The sequence below is a fragment of the Alosa alosa genome, chromosome 14 (assembly GCF_017589495.1).
Source record: "Alosa alosa isolate M-15738 ecotype Scorff River chromosome 14, AALO_Geno_1.1, whole genome shotgun sequence".
NCBI lineage: Eukaryota > Metazoa > Chordata > Actinopteri > Clupeiformes > Clupeidae > Alosa > Alosa alosa.
Genome location: NC_063202.1, coordinates 28,326,682 through 28,353,225, shown reverse-complemented (window position 1 = coordinate 28,353,225; position 26,544 = coordinate 28,326,682). Strand labels below are relative to the sequence as shown.

General features: G+C 44.2%; 1 protein-coding gene across 1 annotated transcript in view; it reads right to left on the bottom strand.

Moving 5' to 3' along the window:
• fbn1 (fibrillin 1) overlaps positions 1 to 13,774 on the bottom strand; it is a 59,682-nt gene extending 45,908 nt beyond the window's left edge. The window contains exons 1-8 of the mRNA XM_048263387.1: positions 13,454 to 13,774; positions 12,954 to 13,238; positions 11,804 to 11,886; positions 10,795 to 10,893; positions 9,706 to 9,801; positions 9,464 to 9,559; positions 3,907 to 4,104; positions 823 to 948 (exon numbers count right to left, since the gene is read on the bottom strand). Of these exons, the coding sequence (XP_048119344.1) occupies positions 823 to 948; positions 3,907 to 4,104; positions 9,464 to 9,559; positions 9,706 to 9,801; positions 10,795 to 10,893; positions 11,804 to 11,886; positions 12,954 to 13,120 (865 nt within the window). The 5' untranslated portion in view covers positions 13,121 to 13,238; positions 13,454 to 13,774. The remainder of the gene's footprint in view (positions 1 to 822; positions 949 to 3,906; positions 4,105 to 9,463; positions 9,560 to 9,705; positions 9,802 to 10,794; positions 10,894 to 11,803; positions 11,887 to 12,953; positions 13,239 to 13,453) is intronic.
• Between the last annotated feature and the right edge of the window lie 12,770 nt (positions 13,775 to 26,544).

Here is a 26,544-nt window from a genome sequence, read left to right as displayed (position 1 = left end):
AGTCCTTCAACTGAGAAAGTTAATGTGCAGCTAGAGCTAGTGCAGAGGCTGTGTCTCTCAAAAGGGGAGCTGTAAAGGCCACTAACTTGGAAATACAATACCACCTATTGTTTTCCATCAGTTTCAATTATACACTGCATCTTTTGTCTTTTGTGCTAATATCCAATGTAGAAATCCATAAGACAACACAGAAAATTGCCTAGATACAGTAGATGTAGCAAAGTAAGAAATATGAATTCTGTGATAAACAAATGTATGCAATATTTGAGCAGTCTGTTGTATTTTGAATGTGTGGCACTCTACTGAATGGCTCTGCAGCTGCTGACTTGAGTGAAGCCCTGCTGAAGCACTTATGTTCCAGGATGCCAGCCAGCTGCAGACCAGGCAGCACACTCACACGGAGGACTTCACATGTGCTGCACTTAACCTGGCATTCACGCTAACTTGGCAGTAATTAAACAAAATGATTAAAAAAAGAAAGCATCCCAGAGCAATGTAATTATGTCTAATTTAAAAGAGGGTCGGCAGTCTAATCGATATACACCCATGATAATTAAGACCCTGGAGGAATGAACCACAGCCCATAGGAAGTTGCTTTTACAAGGAGACAGAATTCTCCTAAACTAGCGCCCCAGGATGGATGAAATCCTTTAGACTGCTGCGCATGTGAGAGACGGTGTGACACATCAAGTTGAATAAAGCTGCTCTGTTGCTGCTGCCGGCTCTACTGCCCTCACACTGGGGCTCCGTACTGAATGATCTTTTGAAACGTTTTTTCTTGATATATGTGTGCCTCCCAAATGACAATAAAAAATAATCTACCTTCACATTTCTGGCTGATTTCATTGAACTTGTGTCCGGCAGGGCATTTGCACTCGAAGGATCCCACTGTGTTTATACAAGTTCCTCCCTGACAGAGTCCAGGAATGGCCTGGCATTCATCCACATCTGCAGAGGAAAAACAACCCGCAATGAAAGAAAAAACATGTCATGGCAACTCATTTGTTCACACCAATACTACTCATCTGCCAGAAGATATCTGTTAAACAAATGGTGGGTGAAAAGCAGAGGAGAAATGAACACAACCACAATGACACCAAACTGGACTGGTTATATACAGTACTTACAGAGATTTTTCACCCAAAGGAAAAACATTTCCAAGTGTAGCACAGTAATGACCAAGAGTCCAACTGTTTGACCCGTGACAGTAAATACTGTGCAGGCAGTGGACAGTAGAGCATCAAAGGAACCTACGAAATTATGGCATCAGATGCATTACAGATCTTGATGCTCCAGTCCATGAAGAGAGCATGTTTACTGATATTCCCCAGCCATTTCTGAAGCATTCCGTGACCCCTTGAAAGGGGAGTGGATGTATAGGCTGCTTATCTTCTGGCATTTCATATGCAGGCACCCAAACACAGGTGCAGGCATTTCCAAATACCCTTTGTCATTCACTTGGACGGTTTTCATTGAAATGTGTATGAAAGGCTTTATGTCTGACTAGAATTACAAGCGAGCAGGGGTCCTCCCATGTAAATTATCATCTGGGAATCCACAGTATACATGCGTGTGTGTGTGTGTGTGTGTGTGTGTGTGTGTGTGTGTGTGTGTGTGTGTGTGTGTGTGTGTGTGTGTGCACGTGTGTATTGGAGAAGGTAACTGCTGTGCGTGAGAATGGGAGACACTGATGAGCATTGAGAGGAGGCTGCTCTGCGCTTGCGGAGACGTGCGGCCTCCTGAGTGCACTAAAGCCCCAGCCTGCTAAGCAGAGCACACTCACTCACACAGGGCCTGACCAGAGCAGAGCAGAGCAGAGCAGAGCACAGCAGAGCAGAGCAGAGCAGAGCAGAGCGGAGCAGAGTGCGGGAGACAGGAATGCATCCCACCAGTCGCGCACACACACACAAACATGCAGCGCGTAGTAAATCAGAGTGAGCAAGAGAGCAGGGGGGAGAGTAAAGAAGGGCGAGATCGGAGGAGACAGAGACACAAAGAGTCCAAGGGAGACGGAGTGGATGGGGGGACGGGGGGAGGGCGGGGGGGATGAAGGAGAGAAAGAAGGAAGGAGGGAGGGAGAGCCAGCGTCCCACAGACAGCCAGACGATAAAGGAATTTATACAGCTGGAGGAATTAGAGAGGAGGCCAAAACTCGCAGTGGAGAGAGAGAGAGAAAGAGAGAGAGAGAGAGAGAGAGAGAGAGAGAGAGAGAGAGACTTTAGAGGACCTCGCCGGGCACAGCCGTTGCTCAGACACATCTGGAGCAGCACAACACCTTCACAGGAAGACCTCTAGCCAGGCAGAAAGGGCTCAGGCCGTGCCAAAACACAGGGCACATGCATGTAGAGTGTGTGTGTGTGTGTGGGAAAGGGAGACAGGGGGGCTGATTGTGCGTCTCCCTGGGAAGGTCAGAGAGACAGAGCGAGAGGGAGAGATAGAGGCTAGACGGAGAGAGAGAGAGATTGAGTGAGTGAGTGAGTGATTTGTTGCCAGGCTAACAAAAGAGACAGTATAAGAGGCAGCGTGTGTTAATTTCTGCCTGATGACAGGTGAAGGGGGACATGTGGCGAACCCGTCTGTCTGGAACAGGGGCAGGAACAAGGGCAGGGGCAGGGGCAGGGGCAGAGGCAGGAACAGGGGCAGGGGCAGGGGCAGAGGCAGGAACAGGGGCAGGGGCAGGGGCAGGGGCAGAGGCAGGAACAGGAACAGGGGCAGGGGCAGAGGCAGGAACAGGGGCAGGGGCAGGGGCAGAGGCAGGAACGGGGCAGGGGCAGGAGCAGGAGCTCCGTCTGAGGAGCCCAGCTCAGTCAGTCTGGCTGGCTGCTCGGCTGCCTCTCTCAGGGTCAGCTGTGGTCGGCAACCACTGCAGCCCTGTCCTACACACTGTGGTCAACACTGAGGTGAAGCCACACAGGCATTTCTGTCTTTTTAACATGGTGATGGTGGAGCCCTGTACTGGGGGCAGTTTGGCCTTTCTTTCTGTGCTCCTGAAGCATGTGGCTTGGGCACTTTGTGTTTCCCATTTTCAGAGCACAAATAGTTTGTTTGAGCAACCACACTGGGTGGAACTAGAAGATACTAAGAGAAGAACTCAGGGAGCTCGCCTTTAAACACAGTAATGGTAAAACTTCACACTGGTACCACCAAGGCTCATGTAGGGAAAGGCCCGATGCAGAATGCAAGAGAAATGGGTGTTTCCAACTCACTGTGGCATGCAGGGGAAGTGATGCGTTTCAAAAAACTCCTTCTGTGAAAATCCAGACTTTTTTTTTCCCTTTTACTTTTGTTCCATCTGCTGACCTGCAGGTGTTTCCAAATCCATTTTTTTAAGGAACCCTTTTTTAGCTCTGCGCTGCAGCAGTGGCCAGATGGGACATTTTGTGCCTACCGGCCACATGTCCGCACTCAGCTGCCCTGACCGTACACTTTTAAAAGAGGCTTCGGAATCCATCCAGAAGTCAGCCATAAAACTGGCCTGGCTGAGATGAAATAAGATTTCAATGGGATAGAACAGATGCAGCCTGAAAATTACAATGACCCATCAAACCTTCTGACTTCCAGCAGTAGTTACGAGGGCTCTGATATTATGACTTTTCAAGGCTTAGCACGTAATGAGGAGAGTCTATATTAAGAAAGCCTCCCAGAGCTGCTCCACTCTGTCCAGCTCCCCCTGTGTCAGCGGTGGGGCTTCCGTGCTGATCTCGGTGTGTGTTGGGCCTGAGCGGCAGGCTTCATTCTAATGAAGGTGCCTCCGCATGGTGCGGCCAGCCAAGCACAAACGCTCGCTTCTGACAGTCCACTTGGCCCTCGTGTCCGACAGCATTCCAGAGACGGGGGGACCGAAACCAATTTAACTCAATTATGGCTAATCCCCCGGGAAAGGGGGTCATCGGCGCAGCGGGTTACCTTGACAAGCGCCCGTCCGGTGGTTCGGAATGAAGCCGCGGCGACAGGGGTGGGGCTGCGCAGGGCACATCTCGCAGGGGTGCCCCCAGGCACGGCCCACTGTGGCACAGCACAGCGTCTTGGTGCACACGATGCCACTCAGCTGGCCCTGGCACATCTGGTTGGTGACGGAGGCGAAGCAGGGCCCGGTTCTGTAATCTGTGGAGGGAGTAGAGTTGGCACGCACACACGCACACACACACGCACACACACACACACACACACACACACACACACACACACACACACACACACACACACACACACACACACACACACAGGCCTTTGAGAATAGGTGTGGAAAGCAATGCCGAGCATAGAGAGAGCATTGTGTGGTTTGTGCTTTTTTAAATCATGATTTGGCTGGCTTCAGAGGTGGGCTGAAGGGAATTGATGCTTTTAAAGGAACACGCCAATGCCACGGCAACAGAGCAGAGAAGTGTATACATCCTCGTATCTAACTCTAGGGTAGATGGCAAATAAGCTCCTTTCCCAAAAAGTTGGCCTGTTCCTTTAACTGAAGTGAACGGTACGCGCACAGCAACACAAAAGAGGGCAAAACACACAGGCAGTTCTGCAGCCAGTTTTGGAGGGCTGTTGTTCTTTGAAAAGCCTGTTCGAGACAATACTCACATAAACACACACCCACGCACAAAACACACGTGACATGAACTTTCTCTCCACTTGCTATCTATTAATCTCTCCCTCTCTCCGTCCGTCTGTCTCACTCTCTGTTTCCTTCTCTCATGCGAACACAAACAAGCACACACAATTTAACTTGGACATGAAAGACAGAGAATGCCCAGGAGTAAAGTCTGTTGCTGGTGCCTAAGGACTTCAACATTACACACATGTAACCACGCCATCCAGCAGGGATTTATCATTGGCAGACAAAGAGAAAGTGATGACTATTTCTCAAGGCAGTGTTCTCGAGGTAATGGTGAGAGTATGACTAGGATGTTGACATCAGATTTCAACATGCAAGTCTGTTGAGGGAGAAAAATGAAATAGCTGATCTTTGTTGTTGCACTGATGGAAATATGCTTGTGATAATGCAGCATGGTCTGCCAACTGGCGTCTCCGAGCGACACACATATTGTGGGATACACAACTAGAGCAGAGATGTTTCATGTTTCATGCACAATAATAATCTCAACTCGGTTGGTTTACCTGTCAAAGCTCATGCTGACAGGTTTAGCGCCCTGGCTAATGCGGCGTTGTTCACGGGACGTGGGATACCCCACTTGAGCTCCAGTGTGTTACCGTGAAGTCTCTCCCCTGCCCGTAAATGCCATTGGGATGAAGTCTAAACAGGCGAGATCCGTATCGGTGGTGTGAGCGCTTCGCTGCTCCAAATTGTGACTGGCAGACGTCCAGGGACAAAAATCATTCCCACATTTTACAGCAGACAACAGTCAGCATGAGGAAAGCGGCAGAGCACCAAAAGCCCGTCCCGTTCCAAAAGAGCCGCCGTTTTGAAACAAATGAAACATTGTGTCCTTCGGACTTCGGGAGACAGTGCACGTGACTCACGTGCACTCGCGTCTAACTGTAACTTTTGTTTTGTTTTGCACTTTCCTCTTTCTGGCATATCAAGTATTCGTAACATAACTAGGTCATCCTTCTCTATAAAGTATCCTCTTAAGTACTTTTACAGTGTTGAAGCCCTGTGCTCGAGAAGAATCATTCATTTTCATATCTGGAGTAATTAATTACCCAGAAGTTCCTCTCAAATTCTCTTCTGAAGTCACTAGGGGCCTGGGAAAGGGTTCAGGAAAAGCTCACACTTGAGAGTAATATCAGTCTAATGCTACCGCAATACTCTGCCTGCTGCAGTAATCCCTCTCTCGCCCTTTGCTTACAGTAGAGAAGGAATGAAGGCAGCAGGAGACTGTAGGACTGTTTAACAGCCCAGCTCTAAAGTAGGGTCAGAGCACAACTTAAACTTTAACTTGAACACTGCTTCATAAAAGAGACCTCACTTCCATTGGGCCAGATAGAGCTTTCAGAAATGTTCAACTTCATATATATCATACGTGTTCTAAGATGTAAAACCACAGCGGATAACAAAGGGAGCATGAATGATGGCGACAATAAAGAAAAAACAGTCAGATCTCGCATTATAGCTTTCTCTCTCTCTCTTTCTCTCTCTCTCTTTTGAGACATGAGATAGAGAGTTCCTGTGTGGAGGGAAACTGTAGTGTCATTCCAGTGTTCATCCAAGCTCTTTGTCCAAGCACATCTGTGGGATACTCCCAGTGTCTGCAGACATCTGGGAACAATCCGGGCGGCAAACAGCTCCACAGTCTCCCCTCCATTGGATCGCAGCAGCCCCCGTGCACAGGCGAGGGAGACCAGCAGACGCTGGGCAGCAAACGGTCAAATTATAACTTTTTACGACGTCTGAGGGTTGGCTTTATGATATTAGCGTAGTCCTGAGACACTGTTTACACATACACCCACGCACGATATAAAAATACATGAACTTTCTGTCCTGTCCTGTATTAACAGTGAGTGGGCTTGAATGAGGAGGCCTTGAATTGGCCATATGAGTCTCAATGTTGGCTCCATTTGAGCTTCTCCATGTTTACACAAAAACAATAGATTTGGTGTGAAAGTGAGAGCAACACAATGAATTAGGTCACTACTTTTCCTGGAGGGGTCCCAGAAAACGTGTTTATACCAAAATGCCATCTAACGTCTCACATTTTTTTTTCCAGCTCCAGAGTTCCAGAGTTAAGCCCAGCCTTCCCTTCTTTCCTTCAGCTCTTGGATTACCTTCAGTGCACAGCCATGCCAAGCCTTCCCCTGGCTACAAACTGGATGACCTAATCCACCAGCATGTTCCTCAACTGTCTTGTGGATTTGGATATTTGGGTGGAACTCATTTCAAGACAGCTGTCAGTATTCATTTGTTGCTTTTAGAGCCCACATAACGCTATGACTGGACAATAGTGTCCCTGTGGCATTTGTAGCGTTTTGAATGGATACCATCGCATACATTTAGCATCTAGCCAACTCTAGATTTACAACTCGGTCACGGCTTTATGACTAGATTTATGTCCTTATTTCCTCTCTTGAACAAACAAACACAGTGTCCTTTAAATATGTGGTCACAAATGGTTTACATTGTGCATACTGGACTATCAGAATGACTACCCTGACACACTGTTTAAAATCTGATTTAAAGACAGAAGACAGGGAGTGCAGGCTATCTCACCATATGTGTAGTGGATAACTATCATTTAACTGCTATTGACCATGAGACATAAAAATGTGTGATAAGACACAGACAACAGGAAAACAAGAAGTCAACAATAAAAAAAAACATCTTGTCTAATTCAGGCTGTTGCCAAGAGACCACAAACCAAGTGTTTATTTTGCGGTTGCCTCATAATATTGCAACCCACGTCATATTTTAAGTCTGTGCAACCAGATTAAATTAATCAGCATTTAATGAAGTCAGTCCACAACCTTGGACACATACCCTTGGTGAGGGGTGGGACCGTAAATTCCTTTAGAGTATCCAAACTATGCCATTATCAGTGCTACTATACTTCACTGTCAACAGTGAAAAGTTCAGATTTAACCTAATCCAATCTTGGATAAGAATCCCATCATTAACTTAAAATATCTCCAATTACACTTGAAACTGATGAAGTCCTTAAATACACATCAGAGCCAAAACCAAACCTTTTTCTAAAATTGTAAAGTAAGAATGGAGCCCATTTCATCGTCTAGACTACAACTAGCTGCCTTGGACTTGAAGAACGGACAATTTAAAAGAACAATTCATTTCTGAACTAATGACAGAGACACAAAATAGTGCTGTTTTACTGGAAAACCCACTCAGTCCTGTGCTTGTTGTTTAGCTGATTTTCACTGACTGAGCTCTAAGGCTATGACTGGCATCAGCTACAGTTGTTTTCCTTGTCTGGCTTGACTTGTGGCTATTATTGAAGACACTACTCATTCTTTCCGAAAGAAAACAAACATTTCTTAACCTATTTGTTGACACACTGCAGAAAGATCCCAGTATGAAATCGCATGGACATCCTTTTGCATGTATAACACCTTAGATTATAATAAAAAGATCTGATTTCACCATTTCTATACAAAATAGATGTCTGCTTTTGTAAACATGATGTTGCTTTTCTTTATTTAGGCTTTTATGCATGTGTTTTCAAAAATAAGGAAAGAAAAATGCTTGGCAACAAACCCAGGCAAAGAATAGTCCTCTCTTTCACACAACCCTTTCCAGCAGCAAACTTCCAACACATCTGCATTAAATAGAGCAAGTAAAGCAGATGAGACCAAATGGACAAGATATTCCAAAAAGCAGCCTTTCAAAAGCACCAAAAAAGAAAAAGGGGGGAATCAAGCTACATAAATGGCTATGCCACACACAGAAAAACACAAAATAAAGAGCTAATCTGTGGTTGCAATATCAGAGGGGTGGCCAACCAAACATTTCCTTGACAGAAACCAAAGGCTTTATACCACCATCTGCATGTGGGCTATTGGCTCTGATGGGACTCCAATGTCATTGGCTCTAAGACAAAACAGTCCTTCTCAGCCACAGCAACACAAGCCTCAGAGACAGACTTTTACAGGAACCTCCTTCAGAGAGAAAACTCAGATCTTTTTTCCTCATCTTTATTATGTGATATGGAATCAAAGGCACGGTGCAGTACACAGCCCACAATCAGGCATGAGAAGTAACATTTCTGATATTGCCTTTGGCTCGGAGCTTCTAGGCGTAACCATTATACTCTGTCCAGAACCCAGCTTTCCCATTTATGCGACTCATGCTTTAGTCCAGCTTTGTTTATAAATCTGAAACACATTTCCATCCCACCCCTCTCAACAGGTAGAAACAGAATATGTGTGCCAGCCCAGTTCTTGTATACAATAAACTAAACTATCCCATTTACGACACGGTGGTAGCCATGCTCTGCATATAAAATAACATTACATAGAGCATCAGTCTGACTTATGACAGCCTTATGGAGTCACAGTAAAGAGACCGAATTTTATTGGGGTTATAGCAGAGTCTCAATGATGTCAAGATTTAATAACATTGCTTTGGTATCACACATAACTCTGATTCATATAACTGCCACTTAGAGGAACTCACTTTACATCTGTTTGCACGTCATCTAATATCTGACTGGCTCATACATACATTCATGACAAACAGCTGAGCTCTTGCCAGACTAGCCTGCACAGCAGAAGTGCATATTCCAGACAACCATGTGGAAAGGAAATGGTGTCTATGTACTGTATATCAAGACTTTCTCTTCACTGACTTCTTAGCATGCATGTGAAAAGCAGACAATTAAATGAAAGTAAATCTTGTGTCATGTCATTCCAAACTTCCAGAAGTGCCATTGAACAACCCCTACTAATATTGCCTGCCACACCTCTGTCGCAAAGATGAAAATGACAAAACTATGATCTTTTTTATCCAAAGCATGTCCTGTGATAAAGAGACAAACCAAAAAACATTGTCTTTTACCTCTTTCACACTGGGCTCCTGTGAAACCATAGGTGCAGACACAGCGGTTGGGAGCCACACATCGTCCACCATTGAGGCATCCATTCTCACAAACAGCTGTGAAGAAACAGGGGAACATATGGCAATGTGTCCTTTTAAGCAGGGGCCTACACCATGAAATTGTCCTAATTAGAACAAAGTATCATGCATTCCAATTGGGGCCTTATCAAGAACATTGTGCTGTTATGATAAACGGGTCTTACGTTGTCCACAGTGAGCTCCATTGTATCCTTTCTGGCACATGCAGCTGTCTTCTGCACAGGTTCCTCCATTCATGCAGCGGATGTTGCAGTGCTGAACTACAGTCCAGAGAAAAAGCAGTGAGCGGACATTAGCTTTGGGTTCAACACCTATAGTACAAATGCCTTAAGGATACAGATTCCTGACACACTAAGTAAATGGGGGCCCATTGACCACTGGGTCATCATTTTAGATCTATCTACTTTGATTCCATTAGGCTACGCTACAACAGCAAATGTAACTACTCAAGAGTATAGCACTGAGTTCCCATTTAGTTTATAAAAGCATTATAAATGTTTTATAAGACAATGACAAGACACCAGGGGGTTGGAAAGAACACATATACTAATTTAATTGGCAAAAACAAATTACTAGAGTGTGTAAAACTGCTGTGTTGCCTACGCTAAAACATGAAGCTGTTACCCATGGATCATTTCCACAGAACACACCCAGTGCAGAGCATTGGGACTAGCCTGTAGTCAAAATGTGTGACTGAGCCATGTGACCTATTTAACATAGCAACTAACTAAATGATGCGACATGCTCACTGTCCTAAGTGAATTTTAATGACAAACTTCTAGGCAACCCAGCTGCACTGTTGACACATAAACACAAGAGAATTAGGCATAGAACCGGATATAACATCATGCACAGGGCAGGGCAGAAACCAAAAACTGATTTCAATTAGAGTGATCTTTGCCAAAGCGCCAACTGAACAGGAGGAAACATTAACATGATCCTTATCCCTACATTTCAAGAAACCCTATTGTTTTCGTTTCCATTTGTGTGTAATGGGCTTACAGTGGCTTGCCAGAGGGCTATGCCAGTGTAATGGCAGTGGTTACATTAATAGCACTAATACTAGTCTAGCAATTGTGATAAGACATTGTGACAATAACAGTGATTTAAAAAAGTGTGAACACACTCCAACTGGTGAAGGGAGAGAGTCATTTGTTTCTGCCGTGAGGAACAGACAAGTGATTAGACAGAAACTCGTGAGTGGATTGTGCAGGGTCCCCTAGCATCTCAAGTGGAAATTTCCAGCACATTACCTGATTTGGAGCCGCAGGACGGGGAGATCTGACCACTTGGACAGGTGCACATGTTGGGTCTGGAACAGAACCCATCTCCACAGGAGCTTCTACAAATGGCTGTGGAGGGCAGCGAGATCAAAGAGCCTCAGAATGGGACAGATCAGGGCAGACTAAACAGAGAGAGATATTTGTTTATCACACGTGGGCTGGGGAGGTATGGTACAGGGTCGGGCCTAGGCTGCAGGGGCACTGAATGAAAGGACGGGAAGTCGCACAGCGGTGCTTCGTCCCCCGGGGCTGGAGCTGGCAAGGTAAACCTACTTTCAGATCAATCAGGGAGAATGTCGAGCTTGACCCTACTTCCTTGGTTTCAACTGTGAAACAATATCATGACCCTGTCCAGAGTAGGGCAGACAGCCAGACTGCAATCATAGAAAACAGGGCTAAGAGACAGCAGCCTTCCTGAGCCCTCACGTGTGGGAAAAAAGCAGCTTTCTATTTGTTCCAAGGAGGAAAAACAACATTGTGGAGAGTGGATCTGTACCAAACTTGGGCTGCCCACACTGTAGGCAGGCCTACTACCACATAGCTCTTTGGCCCATAACTCTGCCTCCGACCTTGCTAAAGAAACACACACACACACACACACACACACACACACACACACACACACACACACACACACACACACACACACTCATGCACACACACACACAAATGTATACACACAAATCAAGTTCCCATTCCTATGTCCAAAATGTCTGAAATAGCAACATAAATATTTTATTATGCCTACACAGCTATAGTGTACTATACTGGCACACATGTGTATGCTGTATAATTAAATGTATAGTGCAAAAGTTTATCATGCATATGATACCCCTGCTATAGGCCCACATGTTGCTTTATTTAGATGACAGTTACAAGGCAGTCTCTCTTCATTACTTAAATTCTCTTTCGTACAGTAAATGTTACAAGACATATGTTTTAGACTGGAGAAAATATGTACAAGAGCTGTCACACTTACGAACAATGCACTGGTTTCCTCCACTAAGAGTCTTCCACCCAGGGCAACAGTAAGAGTTGAAACGTGATCCGCACACATTTGGCCTGATGTAGAGCATAAACAATTCAAGACACTTCACATGAAGTCTTCTGCACTAAATTTGGTGTGCATGCTGAAAGGAAAAACTCTGTGACATCTGTCTATGAAGACTATTGACTTTCTTTATATTCTGAGCAATGTGTTCTTTTAATGACTTATTACAACAGCCATCCAGATTCCAGAGTGACATTGCTACCCAGCTGAAGTGAAAGCGCTGAAGAGAAACAGCACAACCTATTGGTCATGTTCTAATCTAGTAATAACCTGGGGTGCATTCTAAATCAAGGATCTGACCTACACCTGAATACTCAGATGCATACACTATTTACATATGGAACTGGAAGTGACACTGACAGCAAAACATACCCACAGATATTGCAATGTGTAATACATAAAAATCGCCTTGAGAACACATGATTTTACACATTTTTCAACCTGTTGTTACAAGCATACCGGCACATACTATAGTGTCTTTGTAAATATGCACATGTCTTGTCTAGGATATGGTTCAAGGAAAGAAAAAGAATTGCATCTGCATTACAATGGTCTGCCAGTTTTCTGCGGAGCATTCCTAGAGGAACGGATGTCCAATGGACTCCTTTGTTTAAAGTATAACTTATTTTTGCAGCAAAGCAGGAATGCTGCAGCTTGCCAGTATTTAATTACCAAACTCTCCTCCAGCCTTCCCATCAGGCCAGCTCATTTCTTGGCAAATTAGGAACAGAAAAGCCTGAGACTGAACGCTCTCCTGATGACCATGGTGAGGCTTATTTAAAGTCAAATGCTCAGTTCTATTAGTTCATAATTACTGTACAAATCAATGACATAATAATTTCATATCTCATGTGACAAAGTTATTGACCCTACTCAATACACTGTTTTATATCTTAAATCGGATAATTATTATTATTATTATTATTATTATTATTATTATTATTACAAATATATACCATGTTAGTTGTTAGTCATGCATGATGCATACTGTCTTGTCATGGTTAATTATGAGACTTATGGGGCAGGTGGAGGTATTGGGGGGTACTTGCTAAGAGCGCGCAAAGAAAAAGTAGCCTACCCTTTGAGAACATCTTGACCTCCGCCTCTCCGCTTCGACCTGTTGGCTCTTTGCTCACCGGATTTACCAGCCTTGCTTTCTAAAATGCCAACATCTTGGGCATCGACTTTGACCAACAAGACCGCTGCAAGTCCCAGGGTAAACTTCAGCAGCCACCCCTGCCACATACTGCCTTTATGTTCCTTCCAAATTCAAAATGCGCTTCTCCTCTTTAAAAAACTGTATATCACCGAGTAGAATCCCTCTTCTTAATGAAATATGTAGCCTGTTCCTATGATCCCAAGTCTGAAAAAAGAAAAACATAGTTGTTTACAGGAAATGCATTTATTCAGATGTTGAAACTAACCAAGTTGAACATTCACTGCAAGACAATATGCGTCAGAGTTCTAAACTGTAAAAACGCTTACCAAGTTTGTGCTAAAATGCATGCTCATAAATTCTTGTAACGAACAACAGAAAATAAATGTAGTACAGTAAAGCAACATCCTGCTGTGTCGTACCTTTTCTCCGAAAGGAGATTGTTCCTTCGTGACCAAACCAACAAGATGTGCGATTGTTTTCAAACACTGCGCTGCATAAACGTTTTCAAGGGACACTTTTAAGTCCCAAAATAGAAGACGTAGTCGTTCAAACGCAATGTAACTCACACCATCATGCAGCTTTCCGATCAATCTGATGTATCGGTGTGATAGAGGCTTGAATTAAATGATAATCAAAGATGTTTGTGCATTTAGCAAGATGATGAGAAATAATCCCCTCGCAGACTCCTTCTCATCGTCTCTGTTGAATTCGCTCCCCTGCTCTCATCCACAGCTCCACTTTCCGACGAAACTTTCTCTCCTGGTCTCGCGATACACTAATTCCTGCTCAAATTAAGTGCGGTGGGTTAACTTTAAAAAAAAAAAAAAAAAGACGAGAGAGAGAGGGAGAGGGATAGAGAGTGAGAGAGAATGGGAGAATCAGCCCTGTGTTTACTTTCCTTTACAAACTGTTGTGATTATGCTGTTGATTCAGCTGATGATTCAGTTGACATTCAGAGGTGACATTTGCTTTAAATGAAGCACAATTAGAGTGCTATACAATTTCAGTATACACATGTATAGTGTATACTTGTATAATTGCCTCATTCCATGGCTTGCCTTATGTCCACAACTTCTTACATCCATTTGGGATCATTTCTGTTAATTCATCATATCACTCACACAGCAGTTAAGAGCACATGCAGCTTGACCTATGTTGATTTAAGATGGTAATACTCTGTGCTATGTCCAGTCTTGTGACTTTCCCCTCATATTTTGGACACAGCATCATCTCTTGTCCCCGTCCCAAGGCACGTTTTGCTTGTCTGCTTTGTGTCTGGCAGTCTATCACAGGCCCTTGAGTCATGTAATGAATCCGCTGAGTGGCTATTCGAACAATGCACAATTGACTCCCCTCAGCCTATCCTGAAACCTGACATTGGACTTGGACTAGTCCGTGTGAGTGAATTTATTGCCTTCCTCCCTCCAACTGCTCCCCCAATAACTAGGCCAGTGGTACTCCCTCCGAAATACTGTGTTTCACACGTAGCATCTCAGAGAAATAAACGTCAACACCATCTTTAAGCACAGCAGCAGGGAAGCCATTTGGGGACATCATTTCAACCTATACAATAGGCTACTCCAAAGTGATCTGTACAACACATGTCAAATGAAACACTACGTTCATGTTAGTTATACCTGCAATATGGTATTTGATTTGTATTTCTCTAGATGTGTACTTTTAACATTAAATCTCACCATGGAATTTCTATGGATAAGGATCTAAGATATACTGTATCTTACATACTTTCGTAGACAATCCATCAACAAAAATACAAAACAGCACACTTCATAGCAGCAGCTCAGGTCAGGTCAGCTAGTATAATTCAGTTAAATTTATTAAAGTTGGCAAGTGGTTATGGTTATGGTTATGGATTTAGCAGACGCCTTTGTCCAAAGCGACACACAAATACAAAACAACATAATATTTAAAATTGAAGTAATTCACTAGATTTCCATGTATGAAAACCAAACTGTGTTTAATGTTAAAATGAGTTACAGTATATTTTGCTCAAAATGACAGTCTCAATTCTAAAAGGCATGTGGTTTTCTATGCCATCAGTGTACAGACACTATATAAGAGAAGGATGAGAAACACAACTTATGTGAAATATTGACAGTGTCACAATCCCAGACATGACGACTGGCTCGTTATGCAGACCACTTGGCCTAGAATTCTCTTTTAACGAATAAAAGTGCATGTCTGTCTTTGTATGAAGTATTTCTGAAGGCCTAATGAGGGGCTGTTGGAGAGAAAATATTAGGGAATTTCAGAGAGAGGGTGGGAGACAAACGGAGCAGAACTCTAACATGGAAATGATTTGTTTTGTGAGCCACACCCGGCTCTTGTTGGAATAAGGTCTGAAACAAGTGAGTCGAGTTCTTCCATGCAGCCAGCCCTTGGTGTGGAGATCTGGTGGGAGGCCAAATGCCTCTCTCTCTCTCCTTTTCTTTCACTCACCCTCTCTCTCCCTCTCTCACTCTGTCTCTCTCACTCACTCCCCTCACTCTCTCATTCTCTCTCACTCTCTCACTCACTTCTTCTCCAGATGAGGAGAACAGCTGGTGATCGCACTGGGTCTTAGGTTTCCTCTCCCCCTCCAGAGCAAACAGTGGTGGGGTACCCGTCACTGGTGCCGAGCTAAGCCTGAAATCACTCTCCACAGCTCCACGGCCCGCTCATTAATAACACAAAGAGTAGCCTCATCGCCTGTGCTAGGGAGGAGCACCTCCTGCTCACTCTCTCCAGGCAGAGAGGAGGCAAGATGTGTTTTCTTACTGTAATGAGTACAGTAGATGGGGCATTTGATTTATTGTGTTTACCTTCATCTTCTGAGATCTTCTCTGCAGTTTGTCATAATCAGCTGAGATATTGTGATTGCCTTAAATTAAAAGTGTGGGGAGAAGGTCTGCCTGCGGTTGTTTATGGACACCGCAGATTCATTGGTTTTCGCTCCAGAACATTTGACCTGCTGGACGGACCACTCAAACCGCCATAGCATTCCGGCCCCGTGCTATCTGGCCATTAAGTGTCTGTGTGTGTGCAGAATCCCAGTAATGACAAGGCTATGTCAAACTGACATGTCTTCCATGAACCCATGAAGATACGAGGAGCTCAGAGGCCAGGGCGTCAGAGCTGCGGTTAAACGGATCGCTCTAAAGCTCGGCCCGCTCTCTGCCAAGTGCTCTGGCTTTCGTTTGTTCCTCTGCTGTTTTTATTTGTTTTAACTCATGCTCTCCCTCCACAGGAAATTGTATGCGAAAGGCCATTCACACTAAAACAGACCCTCATCTCCCTCAAATCTGAGACGCACTCCTATGCTTTTGCTGTGGGAGGAAACTTTTTGTCCAGATCCATGCCTAGAACAGCAACTCTCACACTAGATATCTTTTCTTCAGCTATGACCAAACAAGAACCCTTGCAGTACTGCTATTTTTTGATTGTTATTCTCCACAGCATTTCAGGCTGTTTATCCTCAGCCTGAAATGGCCTTATGGGCCATACTGCATGTGAGCTCAAATACTATGAATAAAACAGATGTGGGAGGGCGAAAACTGTGACCTACTTACAATCGGATTTTTTTGCCGTCTTTGTTGCCGTCTTAGCAGTTTCACTTTTTCGCCGGACACAATATGGCAGCACTGTCTGTGGCCTTTCACAATGCTCTCCTAATAGCTGCGATTCTGATGATCAGTCCTTCTGCTTCAAACATTTACTTTCCTCAAATTTTCTCACACTATTTATTGTCTTTGGCCCCACACTGCACGTCTTATTTCATTTCCTTCTGTCTTTAGCAACAGGACTGTTGCCAGTCTTCCTGCCAGATGCCTGAGGAAAATGAGATGGAGCACAGATGAAAATGTATTGCTCAAACACAAAGCTGTTTCCTAATGTTTCATAATTCATAATTAACATGCGTTTGACATCCGAACATATTAAATGTTCAATCGTGATTCATGAAGCCATAACAAATGTTCAAAACATGGGCAAATGTGAAATGTTATCTACTGAAAGCATTGATAGGCATCATTTTCATGATGTATGAGGAATATGTGAAGAGTGAGTATAAGCCCACATAATGTGGAGGTCTACCCGACAAACACGGGACGTCCCCCGGACCGTATGCGGACATTCACGACGTCCCCGATTGGTCCCGAACGTCATGTTCTCTAGTGGACGTTCCAGTGACGTTATTGGCGTCCTGAGCAAGTTGCCTAGCATTCATGGGCTTCGGAAAAACCTTTTTCCGAGTGAAAACATCATCATTCCGCGTCATTCACGTCACGTAATGTGTGAGTCAGAGGCGGTCAGGGGAGGTCGGAAACTGGGGCTAGATTTTGCTAACAGAGTTGCCCAGTTAGGGGCTCGTCATCACTTTTGTCGTCACGTTGTAGTTTGTTTGTAGTCCATGTGGCCTTTCATGTCCAACAGTTTTAATGTGAACTTGGGAATTTGCCATTTTTGTCACTTGAAAGCTGCATATCTTTCTTTCACAAGCGTCTTACACTATATTTTAAGCAAATACAGTTGTTTGTTTAGGATTAGTGAGTGTATGTTTTAACCTTTGTTGTGGCGTCCGTGTTTGTCACACATTCCGACGGCAAACCACATGAACACTTGCTGTCGGAAAAACAAAGTAGCCATGGGGGCAGTCCTTATCATTCCGAAGTGCCCTGAATGCACCATTATCCTTTGGTTATTGCGCGACGTCCGGTGCAGGACTTTCTGGGGACGTCACCGTCAGGTCCCTCGGATGACATTTGCATTTGGTCATTTCAAAGACGTCCTAAGGACCCGACAATAACGTTATACCGGGGACATCAAGGGTTGTAGTGCAAGTCATTCTGTAAATGCATGTTCATGTTCCGACAATCTCTCTCCTAGCAGCGATGAAGCCTTCAGGATGTACTAGCCTACCACTAAATCACGTTTCATGTTTTTTTTTTTACCATCACGGTAATATAAACGTTGCGCGCATAACGTGGTGACCATTACAGGACGTCCCCTCAAAGTTTCGGGGACGTCTTTTAGACCTCCCGAACAGAGGTCTGCGGGACGTCAAGGGAACCCTACACAATGTTGAGAAGGTGACGTTCGCCAGGGGACCTTTAGGGGACGTCGCCAGGATTTTATTTTGTTTACTGGGTACACACTCTTTTGTCCTCTTTAAATGCATTCGGAAACAGTGTGTTTGGAGGCCAGCATGTTTGGAGCAAACTCTCCAGCGCAGCTCTGTCTGCTTTACCTAATGGCTCACTGCTGTGCTGAGATAGTTTGTTAAGGGGCTCACAGGGAGGGGATCCACTGTCCAGCTGGTAAAGCAAAGCAGACACTGAATGAAGTGAAGGGAAAGCCTGTCCAAGCCCCTCTCTGTCACACACACACACACACACACACACACACACACACACACACACACACACACACACACACACACACACACACACACACACACACACACACACACACACACACACACACACACACACACACACACACACACACACACACCTCATTCAGCCACATGTGCTTTTGGCTCCGCCAGTCCAGAAAGATAGCAGGAACAGGTGGGTTCACACAATACATCAAACGCCACACTCAGGATGCAGTGGAAAAGAGCAGTGCGGAGACAACAAGCATTTCCAAGACCTGACTCATTCATCACGCAGGAGCAGTCCATGGGTAAGTCCCTAGTTTGTCCGCTGGACAGCATTTGGGCTGCTGATGTTGCAAGAAGCTCTAGACCTTAGCGAGGAGGGGATGATTCTGATTACAGAAATATTCTGCGCTCTCAGGCCGAGGAAGATCCCGACTGCTTCCTGTCAGACCAAAATGGGATAAAAAAGTTATGCTCTGGGAAATTCATGAGTGAATTTGGCTTCAGGAGGCCCCAGGATGAGACACAACAGAATGTAACACAGCGAATGAGGCCGGAGTGTCACACAAAATAGGCTTAGACGGGACCATAGTTGTTCAGTTGTAAGTTTTAACAAAAATGCCTGGAGATATTTAAATTCCAGAGTCAATTTCAGGTAAATCCTTTTTGGATTGAGGTCTGCAGCTTCAAGGCAAACTCTTTGTTTACTGTTTTCCCCTTCCCTCCCGGAAGCAACCCATACACTGAAGGGCACACAAGTGCACAAACTTCCCCTTCAGGAACTTTATCTCAACATGCCGTGTGAGTTAGCATGTCTCCCCACATATTTGACCATCTTAGGGATGGAAAACATTCTGTTCCCCATTTACCCCCAACTCCACCAAGCCCATCTTTGTAGGGGACATCTGTGCTGATATGCATCTGAACTGGAGAGTGAAGTATTGTATTATTAACTCTGACCACAGCATTCTCCATGCTATGTATACATACTGTGTGTACAGTAGAAGGGCTAGAGCGTGTGATGAGGTACAACACGGGGTGCTGCCGTTAGCAGATACTGGAGAGGGTTTGAGTGTCACTGAGTCACAGAAATACGACAGTTTGCCTCTCAGGCTTTAACTCTGCAGTTGGATGCAAAACAGTCAGAGCACAATTTGGTGTTAATGACAGTTGCTGAAGATGTTAAAGATATGAAACAGTGATCAGGTGCACTGACTTACAATTTAACATTCAGGCAATTTAACAAATCATGCATTCAAAAATTATTAACAAATCATGCATTAATATCTTACAGGGAGGACTTTAAAAGTTGGTTAAACAAGTTTACTTTTAACCATTTAACCATCCTTTTGTGCTGCTCAAAACAATAGCAATAATATTGATAAGACTGTCATGTCTGATAAACAACATTCTGAATGAACATGAATGTGTCGTGTGATTTACAGATTCTGACAATTTGAATTAAACCTAATTCATTATATTCACAGTAGTAATTTGATTTCATTTCATTCCACAGAAACTGACCTAGTTTCACAAGGAGAAGACATTGTGAGGAGAGGGAAACAGTCAGACAGAGAGAGAGCAAGAGAAAGAGAGGGAGGGAGAGAGAGAGTCAAGCTCAGGGGCATACTGTTCTTGAAGCCATGAGGACACGCCATTTCCTCTAGTCAGTCTCACGCTGTGGGAAAGGTCTGAGAATGTGCAAAGAGAGAAAGAGAGAGAGAGTGAGACCACTACAACAGACAGAAATGCCGTCAGCTCACTTCAGCCCTGCCCAGCCCAACTCAGCCCAGCCCAGCTGCCCCTGGCCCCAGCAGCAGTGGCACGTTCGGAGTGTTCGCCTGGCCAGCAGCGACGCCGACGGCGGCACAATTCCACCGGCTCCCTGTTGGGACTTCCACACCCCAGTCAGCAGGCCCAGATCACCGCAACAATGGAGGTTTAACATGCACGGTCACATGTCGCCCAGTCAAAGCCAGAAGACTCACTCAAGGCCTCGGAAAACCCATGGGTACGAGGGATTTATGATGTGGCACTGCTACTCAAAATCACATTACACAGACCAGCACATGTGGCCTGCATTGAATTGATGGGGTGGGAGAGTAACACTGTGGGGCATTCATTAATCTGGGACTCAGTTTATCCGCACGTCATTCCCAAAGTGACTCAGAGAGGACAGATGCGTGCATGGTGGTAGGACAAACAAACGACAAGCATCTAAACAAGAGACATACCTCAGCTCCAGAGTAAGTCCCTACACCTTATTTAGACATCAACAGACCAATTTATCTTGTTAGTTTGTCATATGCAAGTAAGGGATAATGGACGACACGGTGGTCTGTTCACAGAAGTTAATGCACGGTCGAGGTTGTAAAACTATGGAAGCATACTGTATGTGTAGCTTAATTCAAATGAGAGTGCAATCTGCAATATGCAATTCAAAAAGATATTACATTATGCAATTGCCAATTCATTATGTTATTTAATATTGCAATTTGCAATAATTTCCAACAAATTGTATTTTAATCTGCAAAGTGACAATGCAATCCTAAAATCAATTTGAATAATTTTGGTTAAAAAATAGAATAAACATGGATTGAATTGCATTCCATTTTGCCATGGTACTTCAGTCTCAAAATTCAAATGGCAATTCATTTTACATTTCAATTTTCAATATTCAGTTTCATCATTTAAAGGACCAGTATGTAGGAAATAATGGAAAATATATTGTAACCATTCCAAAAATAATCACCATATGTTGTCAGAGAGTAAGGAAACATGATGAATTGAAGTAATGGCTTATTTGACAACATTACTATAACCTGTAAAACCCTGTAAAACCCATGAAAAAAAATGAGTTACGGGGCGGAATCTCTTGGAATTTTTGTTTATGTTTTGAACGATTAATTCTAGAATAGCGTATTAATAATGGGCTGGCGTGTCCTCCTATTTGTGTTGCCAAATTAGCAAAGGCCAACTGTCAACTTGCTGTCAGTTGTAGTTATGAACGTCTACGAGAGGCAGGCAAAATTCCAAACTTAAAACAAGAAACAAATTAAGTAGACATCGGAGGAGCTTCCTGAGATGGCGTCGTCTTCTTCAAACGAAGAATATCAAGTCTGACGCAGAGCTGGTCATATTTCTCCATGACAGGTAGCCTAGGATAAACTTCATCTGCATTGCTAAATTCAGCTAAATATGTTACGTTGGTTAGAGAGGTATTTTTTGTTTTCACTGTTTCCGTAATGTGTACCTGGGTCATGGTTGGAGAAATGTTAAAGCAGCTGCAGGTCAACTAACGTTAGCTAAGTCTTCATTACATCTGGCAACCCAGAAGAGGCTCGTGTCTGGTAGTCTTGAGAACGTTCACCAGTGTTTTGATTTTGGCCTACAGAACGTTCGGTAACAATCCTACAAATCGCTCCTTTAACTGTCAATTCATTTTGCAATTTAATATTCAAAGTGCAATGTAGGATTGCATTTTGAAAACATATTTGGCAAAACTGACAATGCCAGCCTGAAAACAATTTGGATTATTTTGGGCAAAACGTTTTGCCATTAGCCTAGAAATCTAGACGCACCCTAGCGGCGGCAAATTAATTTGCTCAGCCTGTACGTCTAGTATCAAACCATAGGGATTTCTATTGGCTGACACCGTGGATGTTATTCAATCACAGCGCTCTATTTTGTTAGAGTCTTAAAGCGGGCTTAACAGGATAACGACAGTCCTGCGACGGTGAACAACAAGGAAGGTGGCTATGGCGAACGAAGAGCAGTTGTTTGAATCGGCGTTGGCGTCAACTTTGGAGAAGTTGGACTTGTGCTTTTCTTTGAAAGTTGAGCAACACAATGCACTTAAGTCATTCCTTTCGAAGAAGGATGTATTTGCCGTTTTGCCGACCCGGATCTGGCGGATATGGTCGTGGCGCTGGCCTATTGCATGCCTAGGCAGTTTGAAAGACAATTCTCTGCCCGCCCTTTGGATTAAGCAAGGTGAATGGTTCGATGCCAGACTATGCATTTCAATGATATAGGATGGCCCGCCAGGCTATTTTGCCATCGTTTTGAGGCATTTTATTCAAATGGAAAAGAAATAGCCCCCCCCGTGATTGCATTGCACTTTGCCACACTCTTTGTGTTGCAAAATTCAAATGGCAATTCGATCTGTAATCTGTCAAGTCACTTGTCAAGGCGGGAACTAGGCTACGTCACTTCCGACGCGAAGCGGAGGTCCGTAAGGTGTTCATTTCTGTGAACAGACCACGGTGGAGTCCATTCCCGCTTATTCCACTGTTGCCACTTGCGTTGTGTTCATTTCCTGTTACAATTTTAACGTTTTAATCGCTAAAACTGTCTTGTTTGTAGAACTAATTTCTTCCGATACATATCAACTAATTTCTCAACTTGCAGGACAAACTGCCGTTACTAGTTCTAAATGGATGGTTGCTACGGCCAAAGGCCAGTCGTTAGTTCTATCTCTCCCGTTGTCAAGCGGGCGTATCCCAAGATTCTGATGAACTTTAGCTTTGAAACATCGCTATTTTACGTATAACTAGCCTAGCCATCCATCTAGCTAAAAGCCACCTCCGTCATATGCTACAATGTTGCCATGTTCTGAACGTCTGCAGCTCGGATGCAACGTGACAGTTCATTTAAACTTCACAACGAGTTCGACGAATTAATATACAAGTGTGATACGGCCAAAAAAATGGATCTACTTCATAGGTGTGCAGATAACATACGGTTAATGGTCGTTCTTAATTACGTAGGACAATGGGAAATTCAACCAAGCAGTGGAATAACAGGTTTTAAATTTCTTGTGACATCATCTAAGGTCCAAGCTGACCACTTCAACTTTTAGTCTCTAAACATGCATGAGCTCTTGCAAAATATTTTAAACATCAAGCCTTCCTGTATGTCCTGTCTCAGTGGAAAATATACTTTTTATGCATGTCAAAAGTATTCCTTATGCCGTCTTTTTAAATGAGTAAAAAGCCCCAAACCATGTGTAATATATATGTATATATTTCTCACACTGTAAGCTGGTTTCCTCAGTGAATCCACATTGACTGACCTAAGAACCAAGTGTTCATTCATTACTAACCACAAATGAATTTGTTCCCTCATAGATTCCTCACTAAACATCTTCCTGTTGACTTCTAAACTAAAACAAACGCAGCCAATGGCCTTCATAAGGAGATATGGTTTATTTCCCACAGATCCCGTTCTGATTAACTCGGCATGACTTTGATAACATGGGGTTAAGGAGATGATTTCATGCCCCTGTAAAAGCTGTTGTTTATGGAGATATTGACCCTTTTCCGTCATGCAAAACTGCCTCGCCTATGTTTGCTTCTCCCCCTCCCCCCAATCCAGCAGATAGAACCGGGAGCAATGGCTTGTTTTGGAGACTCTCGCTTGTGCCAGCTGCCTTCCCTTTCATCAGCATGGCGTCTGGATGCTGGAAGCCAGTCCACTCTGATTCTCATCCCAAGATATTTTCCCTCACAGGAACATGAGAAAAAGAGGGGAATGAAAAAGGGCTGGAGAGAACATACTGGAAGCAGGCTGGAGAGAACATGCTGGAAGCAGGCTGGAGAGCTGAGAAGTAGGTAGGCCTGGTGAAGTACGTGTCACTTGGCCTGGTGGTGGAGGTGGGCAGAGAGAGGGTATCAGGGTTGGCCGCGGTCCATCCTGTCTCGCTGTCCTTCGAACAAATGGCCGCAGCCAACGCAGCTAATTGTGTATGCTCAGCTGCAGGCACTTTGCTCCTCACTGGAACTTTAATTATTCTCCATGACCTGAAGATTTCTCTCCCAAAGAAGTCTGCGAAGCACAGATATGTTTCACCGCATCTGTTTCCACTCTGAGTCCCACAGGAAATGATGCATCCAAATCTATCATGCCTTACCTCAAACTGAGAGTACACGGGGGGGGGGGATGTTTGTGTGCATCATAGTCACCCCAAAACAAACAAAGCCCTAAAACGAAAACAGTGATCTAGCAAGAAATAGACCACACTCTGTTTCATGAAGATGTCTCTGCTCAATGCACTGGTGCGCCTGATGTCTGTTGCGACAAGGGCCACTGCTCAAAACATCCCCACGGCAATCCCTTGACTCATCCCCTGATGATGTGTATGTGTCCCCTCCCTAATCGGAGACAGGCGATTCATTCGCTGCCATCAATGAGTTCTGAGGTGGGATGTTGACTTCTCTCTGCTTGAAGGCATTACTCAGTGCAGTGCAGCAGGTTCACATCACAGGCCTGCTTAGGGGAGACCTGTGAAGTGTGTGTGTGTGTGTGTGGGGGGAGATCATTAGGTTGCACAGAGCAGCTACACGTGCAACACGCAACGTTTCAGATGACCTCATACAGTAGGTCATTATTTTTCTTGGGTAAATGGTCTTGGGCGAGGTAGATATGAGTCAATGGGTGTATTACCTAATGCTACCCCACTGGTGGGACTGGGAGCTAAGGAGAAGTCCCAGACTCCTCACTCAAACCCTTTCCTCTTCCTATGAGCAGGTATCCACTCAGGCTTGCTTTCAAATGTACCTAAGGACATTACTTTTCTTTGATGATTTAATGATACAATGTTCCAAAGCATTCTGTCCTATTTGAAGTTCTTCAGGAATTGTACACTTTCTGTTTTTAGGCCAATAGTGTCTCAGTTAGTGTTTCACCAGGAGAGTCTGTCCCCGCAAGGAGTGCAAATCTGGGAGAGGGAGCAATGCTGTGTTTACAGCTGCAGGAGACTTGTTTTCGCCCCGAGTCCTTAGCGTTCCTCAGTCTTTTTTGACCTCAATCTGACAAAACAGGCTCACAGAGCAAAGGCATTGAGATTTATGTGACCAGGACCCCTCCAAATGCATCTTTCCGTTGGGATGCGAGCGCCACAGCCTCAACTGTCAACAACATACTTTTAGCAGTATGTCAAGCATTGGACCAGTGCAGGATCTTCGCTGGAGTGATAGCTGTCCCAAAGCTCACATGAAAATGGGTTTATTTGTGCTGTGTTAAACAATCTATTTGTTTTATACAACAATAAAACACGTAGGGATACCCCACTCGACCACAGGCTGCAATCAAGGTTTGTTTTTGAATGGTTGTACATGTATGTCATCATCAACTGGTAGGCCTACTAGCATGACACATTCTGTTTTCATCTAAACAATACGCCATTTGGGGGCCATTTGAATCAACATTAAACAAAAAAGTGCCCCAAACTGACACTAATCCTATAAACATGCCACAAGGGGGAACCAATGCACTGGGATGAGTGTGACTTGGCATTCATATCAGCAAGCACACATCATATCTCCACAAGCACACAGATCCTGTCACAAACAATAAAAGAAGTTATCTTTATGGACATCCAGAGACCGGAGAAATGGATAGAACTCCTCTTACTCAAATAAAAGAAATTATAGGGTGAAACAAGAGAAAAATATCTCCAAATATGTTCAATAACCTGAAGAACCATGCTGACTGATAAAAAAGACAATTAAAGACCAATGGTTTTTCATGACATTGGTTTATATGCTTGTTGCTTTGATGAAATGTTAAAAAAGAAATAAATGGAAAAGCCTGCAAAAATGTGCTTTGCTCCCTCATTCTCTGTCCGTGGCAGACATTCAAGTGCACTAGATATTTTACCCAGGAATTTGGGCTACAAGAAACATGCTGCGGACTGAAAGTGCTGCTTTAACTGTCACAATCCATATCTTGCTTCTCATGCTCTTACAGACAGTGCTAAAGCATCCTCCTTGCACGCATTTAAGCCTCGCGACAGTGAGGTTTTCTACAGCGCCATGTTTGATAGCCACAACATGAGGGCCAGTTAGCATCTATGACAGTGATGTAGAGCTCTTTACTGTCAAAGCCCGAAATGAGTTGTAAATCCCATGCAAGCCTCTCTATGCATTATGGGCGTGACGCCGGTAGCAACATAATAACAGACTCGAAGAAACACCATCCAGAGGCTGAGCCGCGAGCACCACAGACAGACCAGTGGGTTGTGTTAGAGCATACACCAAACAGATGCCAGGAGAATAAAAATGTACTGACAGTCAGGGCTGTACATCAGTGTGAAATGGCCACAGCCCACAAATGAGAGAGCTAGAGAAACAA